The 16,547-nt window shown below is 40.0% G+C and overlaps 2 protein-coding genes across 3 annotated transcripts in view; both read left to right on the forward strand.

Moving 5' to 3' along the window:
- Nucleotides 1-457: 457 nt before the first annotated feature.
- On the forward strand, nt 458-6,591 carry sparcl2 (SPARC-like 2). The gene is made up of 9 exons (XM_008429222.2): nt 458-672; nt 960-1,030; nt 1,563-1,635; nt 2,521-2,632; nt 3,195-3,313; nt 3,401-3,555; nt 4,721-4,833; nt 5,812-5,906; nt 6,479-6,591. Exons 2-9 carry the CDS (start codon nt 974-976, stop codon nt 6,541-6,543), a joined length of 789 nt encoding a protein of 262 aa, XP_008427444.1. The 5' UTR covers nt 458-672; nt 960-973; the 3' UTR covers nt 6,544-6,591.
- Nucleotides 6,592-16,123: 9,532 nt separating this feature from the next.
- Nucleotides 16,124-16,547, forward strand: part of ndnfl (neuron-derived neurotrophic factor, like) — an 11,875-nt gene continuing 11,451 nt past the window's right edge. For both annotated transcript variants that reach the window (XM_008429224.2, XM_008429223.2), the window contains exon 1: nt 16,124-16,392. The gene's annotated coding sequence lies outside the window, so the exon portion shown is untranslated. The remainder of the gene's footprint in view (nt 16,393-16,547) is intronic.

Genomic DNA, 16,547 nt, shown 5'->3' on the forward strand with positions numbered 1-16,547 from the left:
TATATTCAGAGCTTTCTGTCCACAAGCCAACTTTACTCAGAGAGAATGTTTCCAAAATATTTTATTAAATATTCCAAGAACACTATGGTTCGAAAAGCCATCAGCCAAAATAACTCACAGAACAGAATGAAAATAAAACTACTGGCAAAGATGTTGACTTTAGATTTCTCCTGCTCATCGTTAAGCTGTTATTCTTAAAAGAAACCACTAGAGGGCAGTATTGTAGTTTTGTTTTGGGGTTTTCTTGCCAGTCATAGCTCAGATTCTCAGTATCCTTCTTCTCACGTTCCTTCCTTTTAGTGCCATGTTTCATGCTTCTGACTGTCTGGGATATATTAAAGGTTTTAACGTAAAAAAAAAAATAGAGCAAAAAGAAGTGTGTTCATAAATCACACTGGACCAGTCCCAACTGCAATGAATAACATCTACTTCTCACAAAAGTGTTCTCCTCACTTCCCCCCTCTGGAGAGGGAGCAAACACAAGCCAAAGCAGAAAAAAAATTATATAGAGCAAAGATGTGAAAATGTCTATATGTTGATGGATCAAACAGAAGAAAGACAAAAGTTTCAACACAGCCTGAAAGGAGGAGGAGAGACATAGAGAGACGAGAAATATCTGGAGACAAGGTGAAGAAGAAGAGCAGCAAAGGAAAGGTGGAACAGGGATTCCTGGTAAGGTTCTTCATTTCTCTATTATTAAAATAGTGTAATAAGAAAGAAATTCAACTCTTTGACTATAAAAAAAAACTTCCACAGCTAAAAGTCAAGAGTACTCTAAGTATGAAGCAATGCTCTCCTTTCTCTTTAAAATTACTTTCTTCTGGATCCTCAGTGTGCCTGCTTGTGTCCTGTTGCAGGCACAACCTGTGTTATCAGTAAATAAGTCACAGCCAAAAGAAGAGAGAAAACATCATCTGTTAACCTCACCAAACTTCCTTATTTGTCACTTTTTACTGCAGTGGATGTCTCAGTCATGAAGCTGAACTTGATACTTGCCTTCTTTCTCCTTATTTACCCATACGCAGCCATGGTAAGTTTTTCTAAGTATGATTATCCACCAAAAGATTCACTTTGCTACACACTATAGTTAAAAAATAAATGCTATGTGGCTTTTGTCACCTCTGTATGCCTTTGATTCCAGACACAGTTACAGGTAGGAGATTCTTTAGATCGTCTATTTGTAGCTGCAGCTATCAGATTGCCTGGTTATAAGTTTAAAAAAAAAAAAAAAAAAAAAAAACGAGTTATGGGAGCCTGGCTCAAGCACTTGGCCACCTGCATGTGATCTGGGAAACTTTTGGGGGGCAGATGTGGAGCTGGCGTAAACTACAAAGAGTCTTCAAATTCGTCTCGTGGAGACAGAATATTATTTACACCGTTGTTTTGAAATTTTTTTTTTTTTTTTAGATGTTTGCAAACCTGTAAGTGACTTAGATTATAATTTTGAACTAAAATGGTAATTCACTGACGCCTCTGAAATAAAATGAACACCCATGATCCTTTAGCTTTCTGTGCTGAGCATGGCAGATAACTTTCAGGATATGCGTGTCATTTTGGCGCAGGGAGGCAGAGCTCTGCGCAGACAGAGAGAAGCTGAAGAGAGGCTGACACCATACATTGGTAGAGTGGATCCTGGTAAGAACCAACAGCAAAGGAAAGCCGTATGTGTCTGCATGCCAGTGACGAAAAAGTAATCTAAAGCTAGGAATAAGCAAGCATATTTTTCCCGCCACCTGGCATTCATGTAATAAACATGTAGAATCGGAAAAGATGACCACTTTACTTACCCCATGCAGAGGACAACAAATAAAGTGAAATACTTAAAAAGAAAAAAAAATGACAAGCAGACATTAACAATATATAGTCAAGGTTATTGTCTTGCTATGATAAAGAGGCTATTGAGCAAAACAAGGTATTATCTGCATATCAATTAATAAGTAAGTCTGCGACTTACTGCCATTTATTTAATGAACCTCATGTTGACAAACAGGATAACTTTTTCCTTTAATAAAGACAGTCATCATTTGAAAACTACTTTTTGTATTTACTCAAGAAGTGTTGAAATTTTTTTGGAGTTCTGAAACATTTACAGTGTGTACAACAAAACAGAGAAGAAATAAGTAGGGTTAGGGTTACACAAATACCCTTTCTTTGTGTGTGTAATGATAAAAGTTTAAAGGATATCTCCAAGTTTCACACTTATGCTTATGCTTACTCAGTCCATTGGGTCATTTTCAGTCAGATTACCAGCAAAAACTACTGTTCAGGAAAGTGTTGGTATTTTTGGTGTTTGGAAAAAAAAAACATTTTCACATAAAAAGACATGGAAATAATACTGCGTATGCTGTTCATTCTTTCCCTGACGGCTCTTTTCATTTCAACACAATCGCAACAGAGTTTACTCAAGTCTTCGCTCAAGAGGGGATCACCTCAAGATCCCAGCTTTCAAAGCTCAGCTGCCTTGTTTAAAATGAAAAAAAGGTGTGTAAATAATAATATATACCTTGTTTACTTTTTCAGAAAAGCTTTGTGAGCTGCTCAGATGCCACAGTCCCGTTGGATCTTGGTGCCAAGTAGTTCAGGAAAAGGGAATTCTCACACCCAAGCGTGTTTGTCCGCAGTCATGCCCACGGTAAACACCCTGCGTGACTCTTTTTTTTTACTATTTTGTAAGCAAATCGTTTCAGTGACTTTACATTGGTCAACCTCCCTCGTGAAAAGATACTTGCAAAAGCATTCACAAACATTGACCTTTTTCAGTACATATTCAAAAATGTGTATTTTCTTGAAAATGTTATGGTGTCAACATATTGCAAAGATATGACATAAAAGATGGAGGTTGTAGTTTTAAAAATATTTTTCCAAAAAGAAAAAGAAAGAAAAGTGAGTCGTGGCATGCATTTGTGTTCAGTCCTAGATTCAATATTTTCTAGGATTACCTTTCTTTTGTTCTTTTTTTGTTTTGTTTTGTTTGTTTGCTCATATACGTCCAGAAGGCAGCTTTATGGACCGAATTAAAAATTGGAAATTTTAAATTAAATGGTGGCATAATACAAATATATGCCACATTTTCCAGATTTTAGCTTGAAAATGTTTTTAAAACCATGTATTCATTTTCGCTCACCTGCTCTCTGTAAACCATGTTTGAAGTGCACACTCTTGTGATCTGTGTGGGCGCTGACTTGTTCCATCAGGCAGAGGGCGCCAGTGTGCAGTGTTCTGGGAAAGACCTATGGGAACAAGTGTTTGCTTCACAAAGAAGCCTGTCGGAAGAGGCGCCGCACTGGAGTGGCTCATTCAGGACCCTGTTTGGGTAAACACGCACAACATTCAGTGTGTCGCGGAGTTTCCGCAGTTCCCTCCAGCTTTCTAGATCAGCTCTCTTATTCCCTTTCATCAGTCCTCAAGAGCGAATGCACCGAGGATGAGCTGGGCCAGTTTCCATATCGTCTCCTGGACTGGTTTCTTCTCCTGAGGCGAATGAGGGAGTCGTACACACCAGCAGCTCTGCCTCAAACCTGTCTCAGCCACGGCGAGAGGACGCAGCTGGCACAGGTCAAACTTTGGGGTTGAAAGTGACTAAAAAAGCAGTAGACTCATAGAAGACCTTTGTAAAGCAATACATTTGATTTATCGCCTACGATAACATCAGCCAGCGATGACACAATGCGAATCAGTATCAACCGCGAATTGTATTACATAAGAAACTAAAACTGGAAGAACGACAAGCTAAGAGATCGCTTTCGCTTCCAGTGTAACCCTACTCCAAACACAAAGTTATTTATTTTTATTTTTTACAACAGACACCCTGTTGCCCTTTGTGCACTTGTCTGGTGACTGATCGATGCTAACAACCAACAGGAAGTGGCGAGTTCTTCTGTTGCTTGTGGCCTGGTTGCCCACAAACTGAGATAGGGGCTCTCAGGAACACAATTTGGTCAATATCCGCTGAATTATTCAATAAGATGATGAAAGAGGGATAACTTAACAGCCTCTCTCCAGCAACCCTTGATCTCCACAGCCTCACATATATTAAATGAAAACCTGTGCATTATTTTCAGTATGTGGGAAGTGATACGTGATGTAAAAGAGTCACTCAAAGTGTATTTTATTAGGATTTTATGTGCTAGACCGACACAAAGTAGTGCGTATTTTACAAAGTAGTGCGTATTTTATAAAGTAGTGCGTATTTGAGAAGAGAGTGAAAAGTGATACAGGGTTTTCAGAGATTCTTGCAAATGAAATCTGAAAAGTGTGGAGTGGAGTACAGTTATCCAGTTGTGCTACATTTTTTTCTCATTTTGAATGATGGGTTGGAGAGTTCCCCATGAGGTGTACAAAGTTTGGGACATTATTTTTGTAACCTAATTCTGTTTTAAATGTCTCCACTACTTTATCTCTTAGTTGGGTTAGGGTTAATCACAAATCTGATTGGAAGATAGGCTCTACTTCTTCTCCTGGCACCAGTATTTCAATGAATTTATTTTTTAAAATATGATCAACATGAAAAGAAAACATTATGTACATTTAAAAAAACAACAGTAGGCTGAGAATGGAGCCTTGAGGTGCACCACGATTCAATCTCACTCTTTATAAATTATTACTTTTAATAAACTGAGCTTGACCTTCAATAGTGCAATATTAATATTAATGCATTATTAAAATGCAGCAAAGCGCAATAATCTTCTTATTTCTACATATCTCTCTCTTTTGTTTTTAGGAAAGCTTTACTTTACTGGACAAGAACAAAGATGGAAAGTTGAGCAGGAGGGATCTGAAGAAGCTGTATTACAAGAAGATGCCTTCGGAGCGTTGCGCTGCACCGTTCTTCCTGTTAGTCCAATCTGCACCCATTTACAAACGCATCAAATAAAACACATTCCTTTTCATGCATATAACAATTTTATTTTCAAGACGATTGTAACATATCTCTAGTTTTGATCTATTGTTTTTTACAAAACGACATGCAGTCGTTTAACTTTGCTCACATGTTCATGTTGACATGACCTTGAGTCACACAGAGGTTCATGGTGGAAACCTTCCGTCTCTTGCAATATGTTAGCTTGCAGCTAATCGCCATTACGATGAGGCTGAAATGTATCACAGGGCAATGTTTTTTTTTACCCCCACTCTGATCAAGTTGCGCCTCCCACCATGCTGTTCTCTCTCTGCACGCCATCCATCCATCCTCCACGCTGGGCAGTGCTTCCTTCCTCATCCTCCCCGCTGATCTCATATGACCAGACAATTTCTCCGTTAACTTTCTCTTTCTTTACATTTTCCTCTTCTCATTGCCTCCTCTTTACTCACCGTCTGCTTCGTTTTTAGCTCATACGTTTATCCCCTTCCTATGTCAGTCTGTCCTTCATTTTATCTCTCCTGTCATCATTCCAAGTGCTATTTTTCTCTACAATCCACTTGTCCGTTCACCCACCCGCCGCCCCACACACACACACACACTGCCAGCTCTCTCTGCCAGTCGTCAGTGACAGGTTTTGTGTCAGTGGGGCTGTCTGTGTCAATGTCAAGCCATTCCCAGCAATGATAATGTTTATTACCCATTGTGTCCCCTGCCGCTCACGGATTAACACAAATTGAAGGAGTACCCTTCAGAGATAACGCCGCGCGGCGAACTCAAAGACAATGACAGCTGTGTTTTCCCAATCGCAGTCTGCTTTGCGGTGATGCTTCTTTAAAGCATTCCCCTTCTGTCTCCACGCAGCAAATCTCTAGTCGTGTGCATAATACGCGTTGCCAGAATTCGTCGAATGTGCCACATTATGAAGTCGCCGTATTGTGCTGTGCTTGCAGGTCTTGTGATCGCGACAAGAACAGGAGAGTCACTGTGAAAGAGTGGACAGCCTGCCTGGTGGATCGTTCCGAGGCCTGGTTTTATCGTTTCATGTGTCAGTTACAACTTTTGTTTTCCAAGTTTATGATAATTATTACCAAAGAAAAAATCAAGAGAGACATAGAGATAACATATTTCAACAAGTATGTGTGCTGATCACTATACTCTTGCCATTTCCTCTCTTGAATTAATTTTTTACTAGTATCTTTATACATTTCCATTACCTTATCTGTTGTCTGTGTTTAATTTCAGTAAAGCCTTGTTGTGTGTGGGTTACATTGAAAGACGATCTGAAAAGTGAAGGCTGCATTGACTCAGCAGACGATTAGTTAATTAAATCTTTCATAATTAACATTCACTGAACGTCTAATTCAGCAGATCAATTAGTGACTTTGATTTAAGTACAAGTCAATAACCCCCCCCAAAAAAATTTGTTCATCTCTCTCATGAACAGATGTGAAAACTAAATGAACATATTATACCTTCCTTTAGCAGTATTTAATAAATAAGATCAGTTTTAACCATTCTTCTCTACAAGCTTTTAGCTGAAAAATGAAGGATGATTTTTTTTCTGTTTTTCACTGTCCACAGTGATGATTTATTATATTTTTTGTACCTTGTCCACAGCAATGAAAATGGGCTCTCACCAGCTGTGTCCTACTGTCAAACAAGAACTCCTGCATCTCTTTTGAACTTGCATCAGTACAGCAACCTGATTAAATAAAAAAATAACAGTTTCTCCGCAAACACTGTCGACTTCTCTGTCTCACTGCTTGTAACATGGCGATTCATCACACTAACTTCATTTGCTGACTGTTCATTGCATTATACGTACGCCCTAAATGCCCAAACAAGACCTCCTCTGCCAATTACGTTTACTGCAAATTACGTTTGGTGACATTTCTACAATTGTGTTGTAAAGCGTCGAGGACAATGGGTAATACTGAAACCAAATGAACACGGCATGCTTTGAATAACCAATTAGAGGGAAAGACGGCTGCGGCGGAGTTCACAGAAAGATACAAGAAGCAAGATCGAAGACAAAGATATGTGTAGGAGAAATCCTTAGTGCGAAGTGACGTGACCAGAGAGAAGGCAAAGGGATAATAAAAGGAGGTTAACCAGAGCAGTAGTGAAAAGTGTCATGGGGCATCTGCAGAAGCCGAGGGAGGAAAGACGTGAAGAAAAGGGAAAGAGAAAATGTGTTTGTGAAAGATGGGAAGAGGTAATGCACTGTAAATGGGAGTGCTAGTAATGGAGTAATGCATAAAAAATGGATCAGAAATTAAGGAAAGACGGAGAACAGAGAGAAAGAGAGGTGGCGGTAACTGAGTGAGGGAGACAAAATGCGAGAGAGAAAGGAAGGAAGAAAAATGGCATAAAATATAAAACACTGCGCACTAAAAACTCTTGTTGCAACTTTGTTAAAGCTTCAAGGGTACATTACTGTGAGGCAGAACTGTTGGAGGAAATGTCTGGCCTGCAGTGAACTTCTCAGTATGACTGGTTTTCCTGGACTAATTAGCCTTCGAATATGCCCTGCCTGCAGGATGAGGGGAAGAAAGAGAGACATCGGGAGGAGGAGAGGTTTCTGGACTCAGTGTGAGATGAAGCTCCAGTCCAGACTTAACGCTAATGATGATTAAGAACTGCTCACTATTAATGTGTTTTTAAAAAAACAGTTTATCTTTAAGATCACACTCAAGATGTTTTCTTTTTACCGTATTTTCCGCACTATAAGGCGCACCAGATTATAAGGCGCACCTTCAATGAATGGCCTTTTTTTTTTTTAAAATTATATATAAGGCACATAGAAAAGACACTACAGTTAAGGTTGCCACCCGTCCCGTACAAGTGTGGATGTGTAATAATAAAGAAGTGGTCCCCGAATACTTTATATAGTAGGCTGCCCCAGTCATTGTTTCACTCACGGTGTTGGTGTTGCGRTATTGTGCCCAACTGCTTTCTGGGTAACACAGACCAACCGACACGCTGCCGCCGCAGTCTCTGTCTCTCTTCCCCGCCCCACCCTCCTCCTCGGTCGGCGAGGAGAGCCTTCCGCGACTGGGCCGGGGCGTGGCCGGACGATGGTCACCCTTCTCTGTTCGCGCACAGCATGTTCGTGGAGAACGTGGTGCTAAATGATCTGCAGACGACCTGATTATCAGGTCCGTAGGTAGATAGGTCGGTCAAACTTTATTAACAAACCAGAATTCTGACAACTATCCCAGCATGCACCGCGCGCTTCTTCTTGTACGGGCAAAATGAAGTCGGCGGCTGCTTACCGTAGTTGCTAGACCTGTTGTGGCTCAGTATTGGTCCATATATAAGGCGCACCGGATTATAAGGCGCACTGTCTGCTTTTGAGGAAATTGAAGGTTTTTAGGTGCGCCTTATAGTGCGGAAAATACGGTAATCAGATTAAAGTAATGTTTTTTCCTCAAATGTAGTGTGAACCACTGGAGAGATCAAATTTGTTTTGGAACACAAATTCAAAAGTGTCTTGGGTTAAAGTGGCATAGGAGCAAATTACAGGCAGGATGATGATGATGATGATGTGGTAGCTTAATGAGAAGAACAGGAACGATAAACCAATGATTTCAGGCTATGAGAGAACACATTTAAACATGTGCCTTTACTCATTGCACAGGTGGCAGAACTCTGTCACAGTACCACACTGGAAATTACTAAACTCAACGTCCCTTTAAAAGTTATTCCATCGACCATAGAATTGCGCAAATTGAAAATACGAAAATAAATTTGCTCAATGGAGACATGCAAATATTGAAAAAACTCAGGGTTTTCGGTAAAAGGTTTTTGTGCTAGGATGAGGTGGGGGTTTTTTTTCCGGACATATTGAATTTGATGTATTTTGCAAAACTGCAATGGAAACGTTTTTTTTTTTTTTGCATCATTCGATCAATAGCGGGATTTTACTACATGAGAAAAAGACAAAGAAGACAACAGGAGGGTGATGGTTTGTTTTTATATTACTGGTGAGGAGCGCTAATGCCTGATTTATGAATGCACCTAAATTTTTCAACATCAGCAGAATATCGAGAAAGATTTGCACACTTTTGTAATGGAAATGCAGCTGCAGGTTGCTTCCCCTCCCAGCTGTTTCCTATCTCTTGCTGGACTCTCCATCCTCTGTTTTTCATTTTTCCCTGATTAGTACTCTTTGTTACCTGGTCAGGTCACCATGACATTTAGCATTTAACCCTGCGGAAGAATATTAGGGCCACTGAAAAATAAAATTCAGACTTTTTGTCTCAGAATTCTGAGATTAAAGTCAGAATTTTTTATTTAATTTTTTTCCCCAGTGGCTCTAATTCTCCTCCATATAACCCATTTTAGCAAGGTTCAAAGTTTTTTTGTTTTTTTTTTTTACAAATTTACTTGTCATTTTATACACGCCATACTTTTTTTAAAACTCTAAATGGTGATTTATTTTTTTTATTAATTGCATTTTAAAATATTACAATATTACAATGACGACTGATGCTGGTGAAGAAACAGTCCTTAGTGGGATTAATAATAAAAATAACTTGTTCATTTTGACTGACTAAATAAATCACTGGTTTGGTAAACATCTAGCTAGAGCTGCTGCTTATTTAGATTTCCAGGACAAAATGAAGAATTCCTCCTTCAGACAGAATCATGATGGATTTACGAAACTAATTATTTTTCTCCTTAAAGGTTCACATCATTCCTGTTCACATACTTATCCAACCGGACTTGATAAAATTAGTCCAGACCCCTCCAGACTTTTCAAGCCTATGCCAAGACCTCTGTCAGTAAAACAGCTGTTTGCTCCTCTCCACATTGCTTCCACTGGTGAACATCTCTCCGCCATCACTCCCACCTTCTGCAGGGACTCATTTTAACCCAGACAGAAATACATAAAGTGAGTTATCGGGGCCACCCCTGGAGCTCCACCATCAAATTTCTCTCTTTGTGTGTCCCCTATCCCACCCCCCACACACACACCCACACCATCCTCGGTGCTAACAGATTCCCTCTCATTACCTCTCATCCACCATCTCCACCTCCTTCCATCCCCCATCCAAACAGGGAAAGGGCAGTGGCAGATCGACCCAACTAATCTCAATAAGCCACAGACACACAGAAGCTCACCTTGGATATTAGATGAGCCCGATATCCCGTGTGCCACCCACCTCTCTAACCTTGTCCTCTCCCCTGCTCCTCGTTTGGGTGCTCATCACTGTTGCGATCTATGATGGGATCGCACACATCTCTTCCTTTCACACACACATTAACACATTACTACACACACACGCACGTATTCATGCTCCCAAGGGACTGTGACAGCACAGGAGCAGATGGGCGGCTAGTGATGACATGTTAAAAATAAAGATTCCTGTTAACCCGTTGTCAGCTAGCGTCCCCCCCACCCCCACTCCTTTCCCTCGTGTCCCCTCACCTCATCTCATCTCTTCCTGTCAATCTCTTCCCATCGTCTTCTCACACCACCAGTCCCTTTTTCATTCGGTGCATTTAGTCTGCAACTCTACCCGTGGAGGCTCTTACTCAGACACTACCAAATCAACTAACCGTACCACTTAAAGCTTGCAAGCCCAAGAACCCTAACCCTCCACCATCCCCGACATGATATTTAATACAAGTCTTTTCCGACCTACAGAGCTCTGTATTATGCCTGGCTTGTGAGAACGCATCAATAATAGATAAAGAAGTCAGTTTAGCTGGGTTCTTTCTTTTTTTTTTCTGCAAATTATGCCGAATTAAATTTTTACGTTCGCTTTCTGTCACTTTTCAAATTTGTTCGCTCAGTGTTGATTGCTAAATTATTCAAAGACAACACAGCAGAGGCGGCTGGATCAAAGGAAATATTCTGGCCTGCCATGATGAAATGGAAGGGATGTCGATCTAGATCTGAGAGATGCCAGACAAACGTCTGCAGGAAAAACTGATGCGATTCACAACTTTACCTAAATGCAAGGTCAAGATTTTAGTTTTTAGAGTAGTGAGCTCCAGATAAGTTTCTCCCTTCATCAGTTCGTACCCCGACTTTGTCCCCACGCTGTGCCATTTTGTCCATTCCTTTTTCCATTTTGCTCTCAAAAATACAAACCGTGTGCATACCAAATTATTTCTCTTGGTTGCAAAATACCAAAAGATCACATTTAATTGTGTTCAGACACAAAGTGGTCACTTTATACAATACAAACTGCAATTACTCTTTTTTTTTAATTTACACTGCCTTAACTTTTCAAAGTACAAATTCGACAAATTTGCACTTTCTGCCTCATTTTGACAAGACAGTACCACACAGTTGCCGCAAATCTGTCGTGTGCGCCTCCATAAAGAAAAGAGAAAAGAAAACCGCCATTCCGCCACATCCCAAAGGGGCGCACTTGAACTGAGATCAAGTGGCTGTGGAGACCAGTAGATAACAGGGATCTCATTGTCATCCTTAAAAAAAAACAGTTTGAGTTGGGACACGGGGCCTTATCCTGCTAAAAGAACTGCTGTCATAAAGGAATACACTAAGTACTCACGTAGGCTGTAATTTAGCATGAAGGTCTAAAACAGATGTTGTTGACATCAAATTTGGACCCTTTGATGTGAACGTCAAAGTTAAAATCAAGGCTCATCGAACCAGTTTGTCCAGTTTTGATGAGCCAGTGTGAAGTGTAGGTTCACTGTTATGTTCCTAACTTCAATCTGCTTCAAGACTGGACAGTCAGAGACGGTTCTCTGCATACATTGATAACATGCAGAGGATAGTAGCTTCTTTGAGCTGCTGTTGGGTTTAGGCATTTTTTTGGTCCTCACAACTGCTACTGAGAAGTTGTGTCACATTTAAACTCACTTGAGCAGGTCTACCTGGTAAAGAGCATAGTGAGTATATTTTTTCAGAAAATTTTATGTGACACCCCCTTCCAGCTAATTGTTTTAAATCACGAGTAGCATAGCATTTCCTCATAGAGTAGATTTTTTTTTTTTTTTTAAAAGCCCAGGGAAGTACTTCAAATCACTGGTTGTCAAACCAGACATGAAATGCGACCAGTGTAAGTAGAAATTGATGGATGGCTGCTACAAAATCTCCAGCGAAAAACAGGTCCCTAAAATTACAGAACAACCAAAACCGCAAAAGCAAAAAAAAAGAAAAAAATGATGATGAAAGGGGAAAATGACCAGCACGCTGCGTTGTAGACCTCTCCAACACTAATCACCAGCAAGCCTTCAAAAGCAGCTGTCATATCATGCTCAGCCAGACGGCCCAACTTTCAAAACTTCTTAGACTGAAAAAGTAGGACACGAAAACCGAGCTACACTGCGAAAAGTCTGGTGGCTTTGCAGCAGCGAAGGGTCCTCACCCGAAAAAAGGCAGCTGAAGCGATACATTTATTAATAGTGCTCATGTGATACATTTTTATTTTTTTATTTTTCTTTGAAGTGGTGGAGCGGGCAGAGGGAGAGACTGAATAAGTGAAAGAGAGAGAGGAAGAGAGAGAGAGAGGAAGAGAGAGAGAGAGAGAGGTCTCTCAGATTCTGCGGTCAGACAATATTCCCTCTGGGTGGAGTGGGTCCCATTCACAGTGACCTCAATAGTCCTACAGTGAAGTGTGAAGTGAAAGAGTGAGAAAAGGCCCCATCGGAAAATGGAAAAGGGGGAGTTAGCTCACAGTTCTTTCTCTCTTCTTGATGATATTGATTAAAGAGCTTAGGAGGAAGATCTGAACACATGAGGCCCGCCATTGTGTGAAGATGAGAGGGCTGGGTAGGGTTGGAGAGCCACTGCTAGGAATGTTTCAAGTCCTCCAAGGTTTCCACTTGACCTGTAGGTTGAGGACCAGAAGCTTTCCATGTGGCTACTCTGTTTACAGACTTTAAATGTCTCTGCCGTGAAGGTTACCATTACATTATGCACAAATTAGATTGAAGAACGCATGGTTTTAATTTCAGCTACACAGAATTTGAGAACGTATTTTGAAATCCAGCTATTGGAGGAGACACTGTATCTGATTAATATTCAAAAATATAAAAAAATAAAAAAAGTGATTCAAGTTCAAACCAAGCAAGATATTGGTATTATTATTTAGGAAAATAAATAATACATGCATTTAAAATAACTGGTATCAATGTGGTTTTAATATTGTTATTTTAGTTAGTGCAACGCTAGCACCAGAAGACAGCTAACTACGCTAGCAAAACAGGTCTTGAACTTTCCGCTTTAGCTAACTGATACTGTACAAAATTAAAAATGTGATGTTTTCATGGCCAATTAGAAAAAGTGTTGCATTTTGTTTAGCCCTTAATTCTTCGGATTTTCTACTTCATGTGACGGGAACGTCAAGCTAACAAGACAGCTTTTGCTTTAAATGTAGATAACACTAATTTCCCCTTATCTTTTCTGAATATAACCTTTTGTTACTAAGAAAAATGTATTCTTTCTTTTTTTTTAAGAGACAAAACATGTTGCAACATTGCTAAAAAACTAAATATTGCATTTTGGAGTCTTACTTTTCCAGTGAATTAAAAGTAGCCTACTGCTAAGCAATTATTATTTTTCTACAACAGTACATATTTTTTTCTCTTTACTGTCTGTAGTTAAAGCACATTGAATGGCAGGACTGAAGAAGCTGGAGGCAGGTGACAGAATGTTGACCAAAATAAACTTTTATTTTAAAAATCTAAATGCTCTGCTGAGTAAGGTAATCCAAAAACAGAAAGCAGGACTGTCTAAGCACTTTTGCTACTCTCACTTTAAATTTCTCACTAGGATAAGGTGGAAAGGGAAGGGAATGTGTAAACTTAGGGAAATAATGACCAACAGAAGAACAGGTGTGGTAATTAGTAACCCAGACCAGGTGTGACAGGAGGAGAAATCTGGATAAAAGAAAAATCAGCACAGATAAAAAAAAACTGGATCCAGACCCAAATAAAGTCTTAAACCGATGTACTTCAGGTGTCAGAATGTGACTGAGATACTTTTCTAACCCTAACACTTCTTGTGGCATTTTGACAAGAGGGAAGTAGAGACGAGACGAAAAAAATTATAAATAAAATGCCACATCATGGAATAAAATCTTGTTTCTCAAAACAAAGGCATTGCGAGGGGGGGTACGCTTGCTTTTTTTCTCTATTTTTTTTCTTGTGCAGACTTAAGAAATTAATTTCTGTCTGGTGTTTGAAGGCAGGTGTGAGTCTTAAGGCAAACAAAGACATCACAAGGATAAAGAAACAATAAGAACAAAGTTATTTCCACAAGAACGGTTGTTTTCACAGCTTTCCGCATTTGCATATTCTCATTTTCCTAAAATAATGGGATAAGTTATTAATTTTCCCCAAAAAGACTTATTTATGGTTCACATTGGTGGCATATCACCTGCCTTTATTTCTCATGTAAATAACTATTGTTGTCTCTGATACCCACCTAATGCAAACATGAAAATGACCGAATTTAAAGATCCAGAAAATAGTGTGTGAAAACCCTCACCTCTAAATAATATGTGTGCAACTTAAGTTGTTTTAAGTCTGCTTTGGTCTTTGAAATTCTCTTAGCCATTACCTTGGCTCAGCCTTTTATCAGAACCTCACTGAAATCACTCAAAACTTGAACTATTCCTAATAAAGATTTCACAGGTATGTTTTTGGCGACTTGTGTATTATTATTATTGCAAAACGAAATCTCAATATATATGGACTTTTATCACTCACACACCATGACATTTTCCTAGTGAAAAAAACAAAACAAAACAGAGATTTACATGGAAAATCACTCTTTTTTTTTCAAGCTTAAAATAGACTGGAAAATAGCATAACATATTCTTGGAACAGCATCAAACCTAAGTCATTTTCAAACATGTGCTTTTGTGAATCCCAACATTTTCTGCGTCCTAATAAACACAACCAGAGAGGAGATCTGCTGCAAACAAAAAACGCTGGAAGCTGATGGAATAAACACCTTGTTTAATTATAGTTATGGGTTTTAATTACTTGGACGGTAGTCAGGTGCGAGTGGGCGCTCTGTTATATTTAAAGAACAATAGTCTCTGAAGGTCTTTATGTCTAATAAAATGTTTGTAAATTAGACTTCAGAGGATATCAAGCTGCTGCTTTTAAATCCAAATGTATTCATGTCTTTTACAGATTTATGTAGTCTTTTAGTAATCTTTCCTTTCCATTTTGCTAACCTGTTTCTTCTGACTGGAGGTAATGTTAACTTTTTGAAGTGGCTCAGTCAGACTTGACTCTAGAGAATCTGTGAATTGAGCTAGAGAGTTTGATGGCTTTCAAAGAAAAATACCAACGGAAACATTCAAAAAGTTTGTCAGTAAATAAAGATTATTGAGAAGGACACCAATAATTTTTGACGTTCTATTTAGAAAAAATTAAATAACAGCTTTCGGATTGCTTTATACTATTATTAATATTATTGTCATTTTTTTTTTTATTTGGTGGAATAAATTAAAATCTAAAACTGTCGAGGTTTTCAATAAGTTGATGACGACATTTTGGGTTGAAGAGGATGAGTTAAACCTGTCCTTAAATCCTTCAGAAGCTACTAATACATATTTGAACCACTTATTTATTTATTTATTTGTTTTACCACTGAACTCAAGTACTGACTGCATAGTGAAGAAGTTGTTGACAGTAATCTTTGCAGAAGGACGTGGACTCAGATCCCATCCAGGATGTTTCTGTGTGGAGTTCCCATGTACTCTGGATTCCTTCCTCCACTGCCCTCTCTAAGTAGCCCTTAAGTTTGAGTCTGGGCTGTTTCTTGGGTTGTATTTTTTTGCTCTCTCTCTCTCTCTCTCTCTCTCTTCAGCCGTGTTTTTCGACACACCTGTCGCCTATTCGGTTCAATGAGAATCTTTCACAACATGCTCACCGGTCAACAATCAGCGGTGGGCCATTGAATGACCGCTTAACGTTCACATCAGCTAATGCCTCTCCTGATAATATTTCCTCTCCTCTCCAACCTTCCCCCATAACCCTCGCAGCCCCCCACAAACTCATCCCCGTTGCACGTTTTTTTCAGATCCACAAAAGCGCACACACGGTCGCACACGGAGTCCCGTTTGAATTGCATGTGAGCCGCCGTGCTCGCAAAACAGGGAGGAGGTGGGGAACAAGTGGGAAAACAACAGGAGGGGAGGGAGGAGGATGGAGGCCTTGCCGACCGGGTGACATTCACACGGCGTTTAGCGGGACGAACCTCCATGTGTGTGTGTGTCTGTCTGAAGGAGAGAAAGAGTGAGGAGGGAGAGAGGAGGATGCATGGGACAGCCCTGGAGGGACACCTGAGCTGGGAAGAGACACCTTCTGAACTACAGGACCGGGGAGGGGGGAGTCCTCATGGGAGAAGGAGTCAGTGGAACTCCCCCGACAACAACCTGCTTGTTGCTCCTCCTCTCCTCGCAACCAGCTCTCATCCCCACCCCTCTCCACCTCTTCCTCCTCCTCCTCCTCCATCCTCTCTCCGTCTCTCATTTGATCCCATCCCTCATTCCCTGCACCACAGAGGGAGAGCGGGAGCTGAGAGAAAGGTAAGGGGGATGCATGCATGTACATTGTCCTTGTAGAATGTGTGTGTGTGGGTGGGTGTGTGTGTGTGTTTAAGTGCCTCAGCTTCTCAGATTTCTACCAGGCAAGTTGTTCAGCAACTTGTCTCTTTCAGCCATTTGTTTTTGCTTTGGAGAGG

The sequence above is a fragment of the Poecilia reticulata genome, linkage group LG15, assembly GCF_000633615.1.
Source record: "Poecilia reticulata strain Guanapo linkage group LG15, Guppy_female_1.0+MT, whole genome shotgun sequence".
Lineage (NCBI taxonomy): Eukaryota > Metazoa > Chordata > Actinopteri > Cyprinodontiformes > Poeciliidae > Poecilia > Poecilia reticulata.

Excerpts from the sequence above, each read along its gene's own strand:
- sparcl2 (XM_008429222.2), top strand. The coding sequence starts at position 974 with ATGAAGCTGAACTTGATACTTGCCTTCTTTCTCCTTATTTACCCATAC. Across the intron at positions 1,636-2,520 it reads CATTGGTAGAGTGGATCCTG|AAAAGCTTTGTGAGCTGCTC; the intron begins GTAAGAACCAAC and ends TTACTTTTTCAG. Across the intron at positions 5,907-6,478 it reads CTGGTTTTATCGTTTCATGT|CAATGAAAATGGGCTCTCAC; the intron begins GTCAGTTACAAC and ends CCTTGTCCACAG.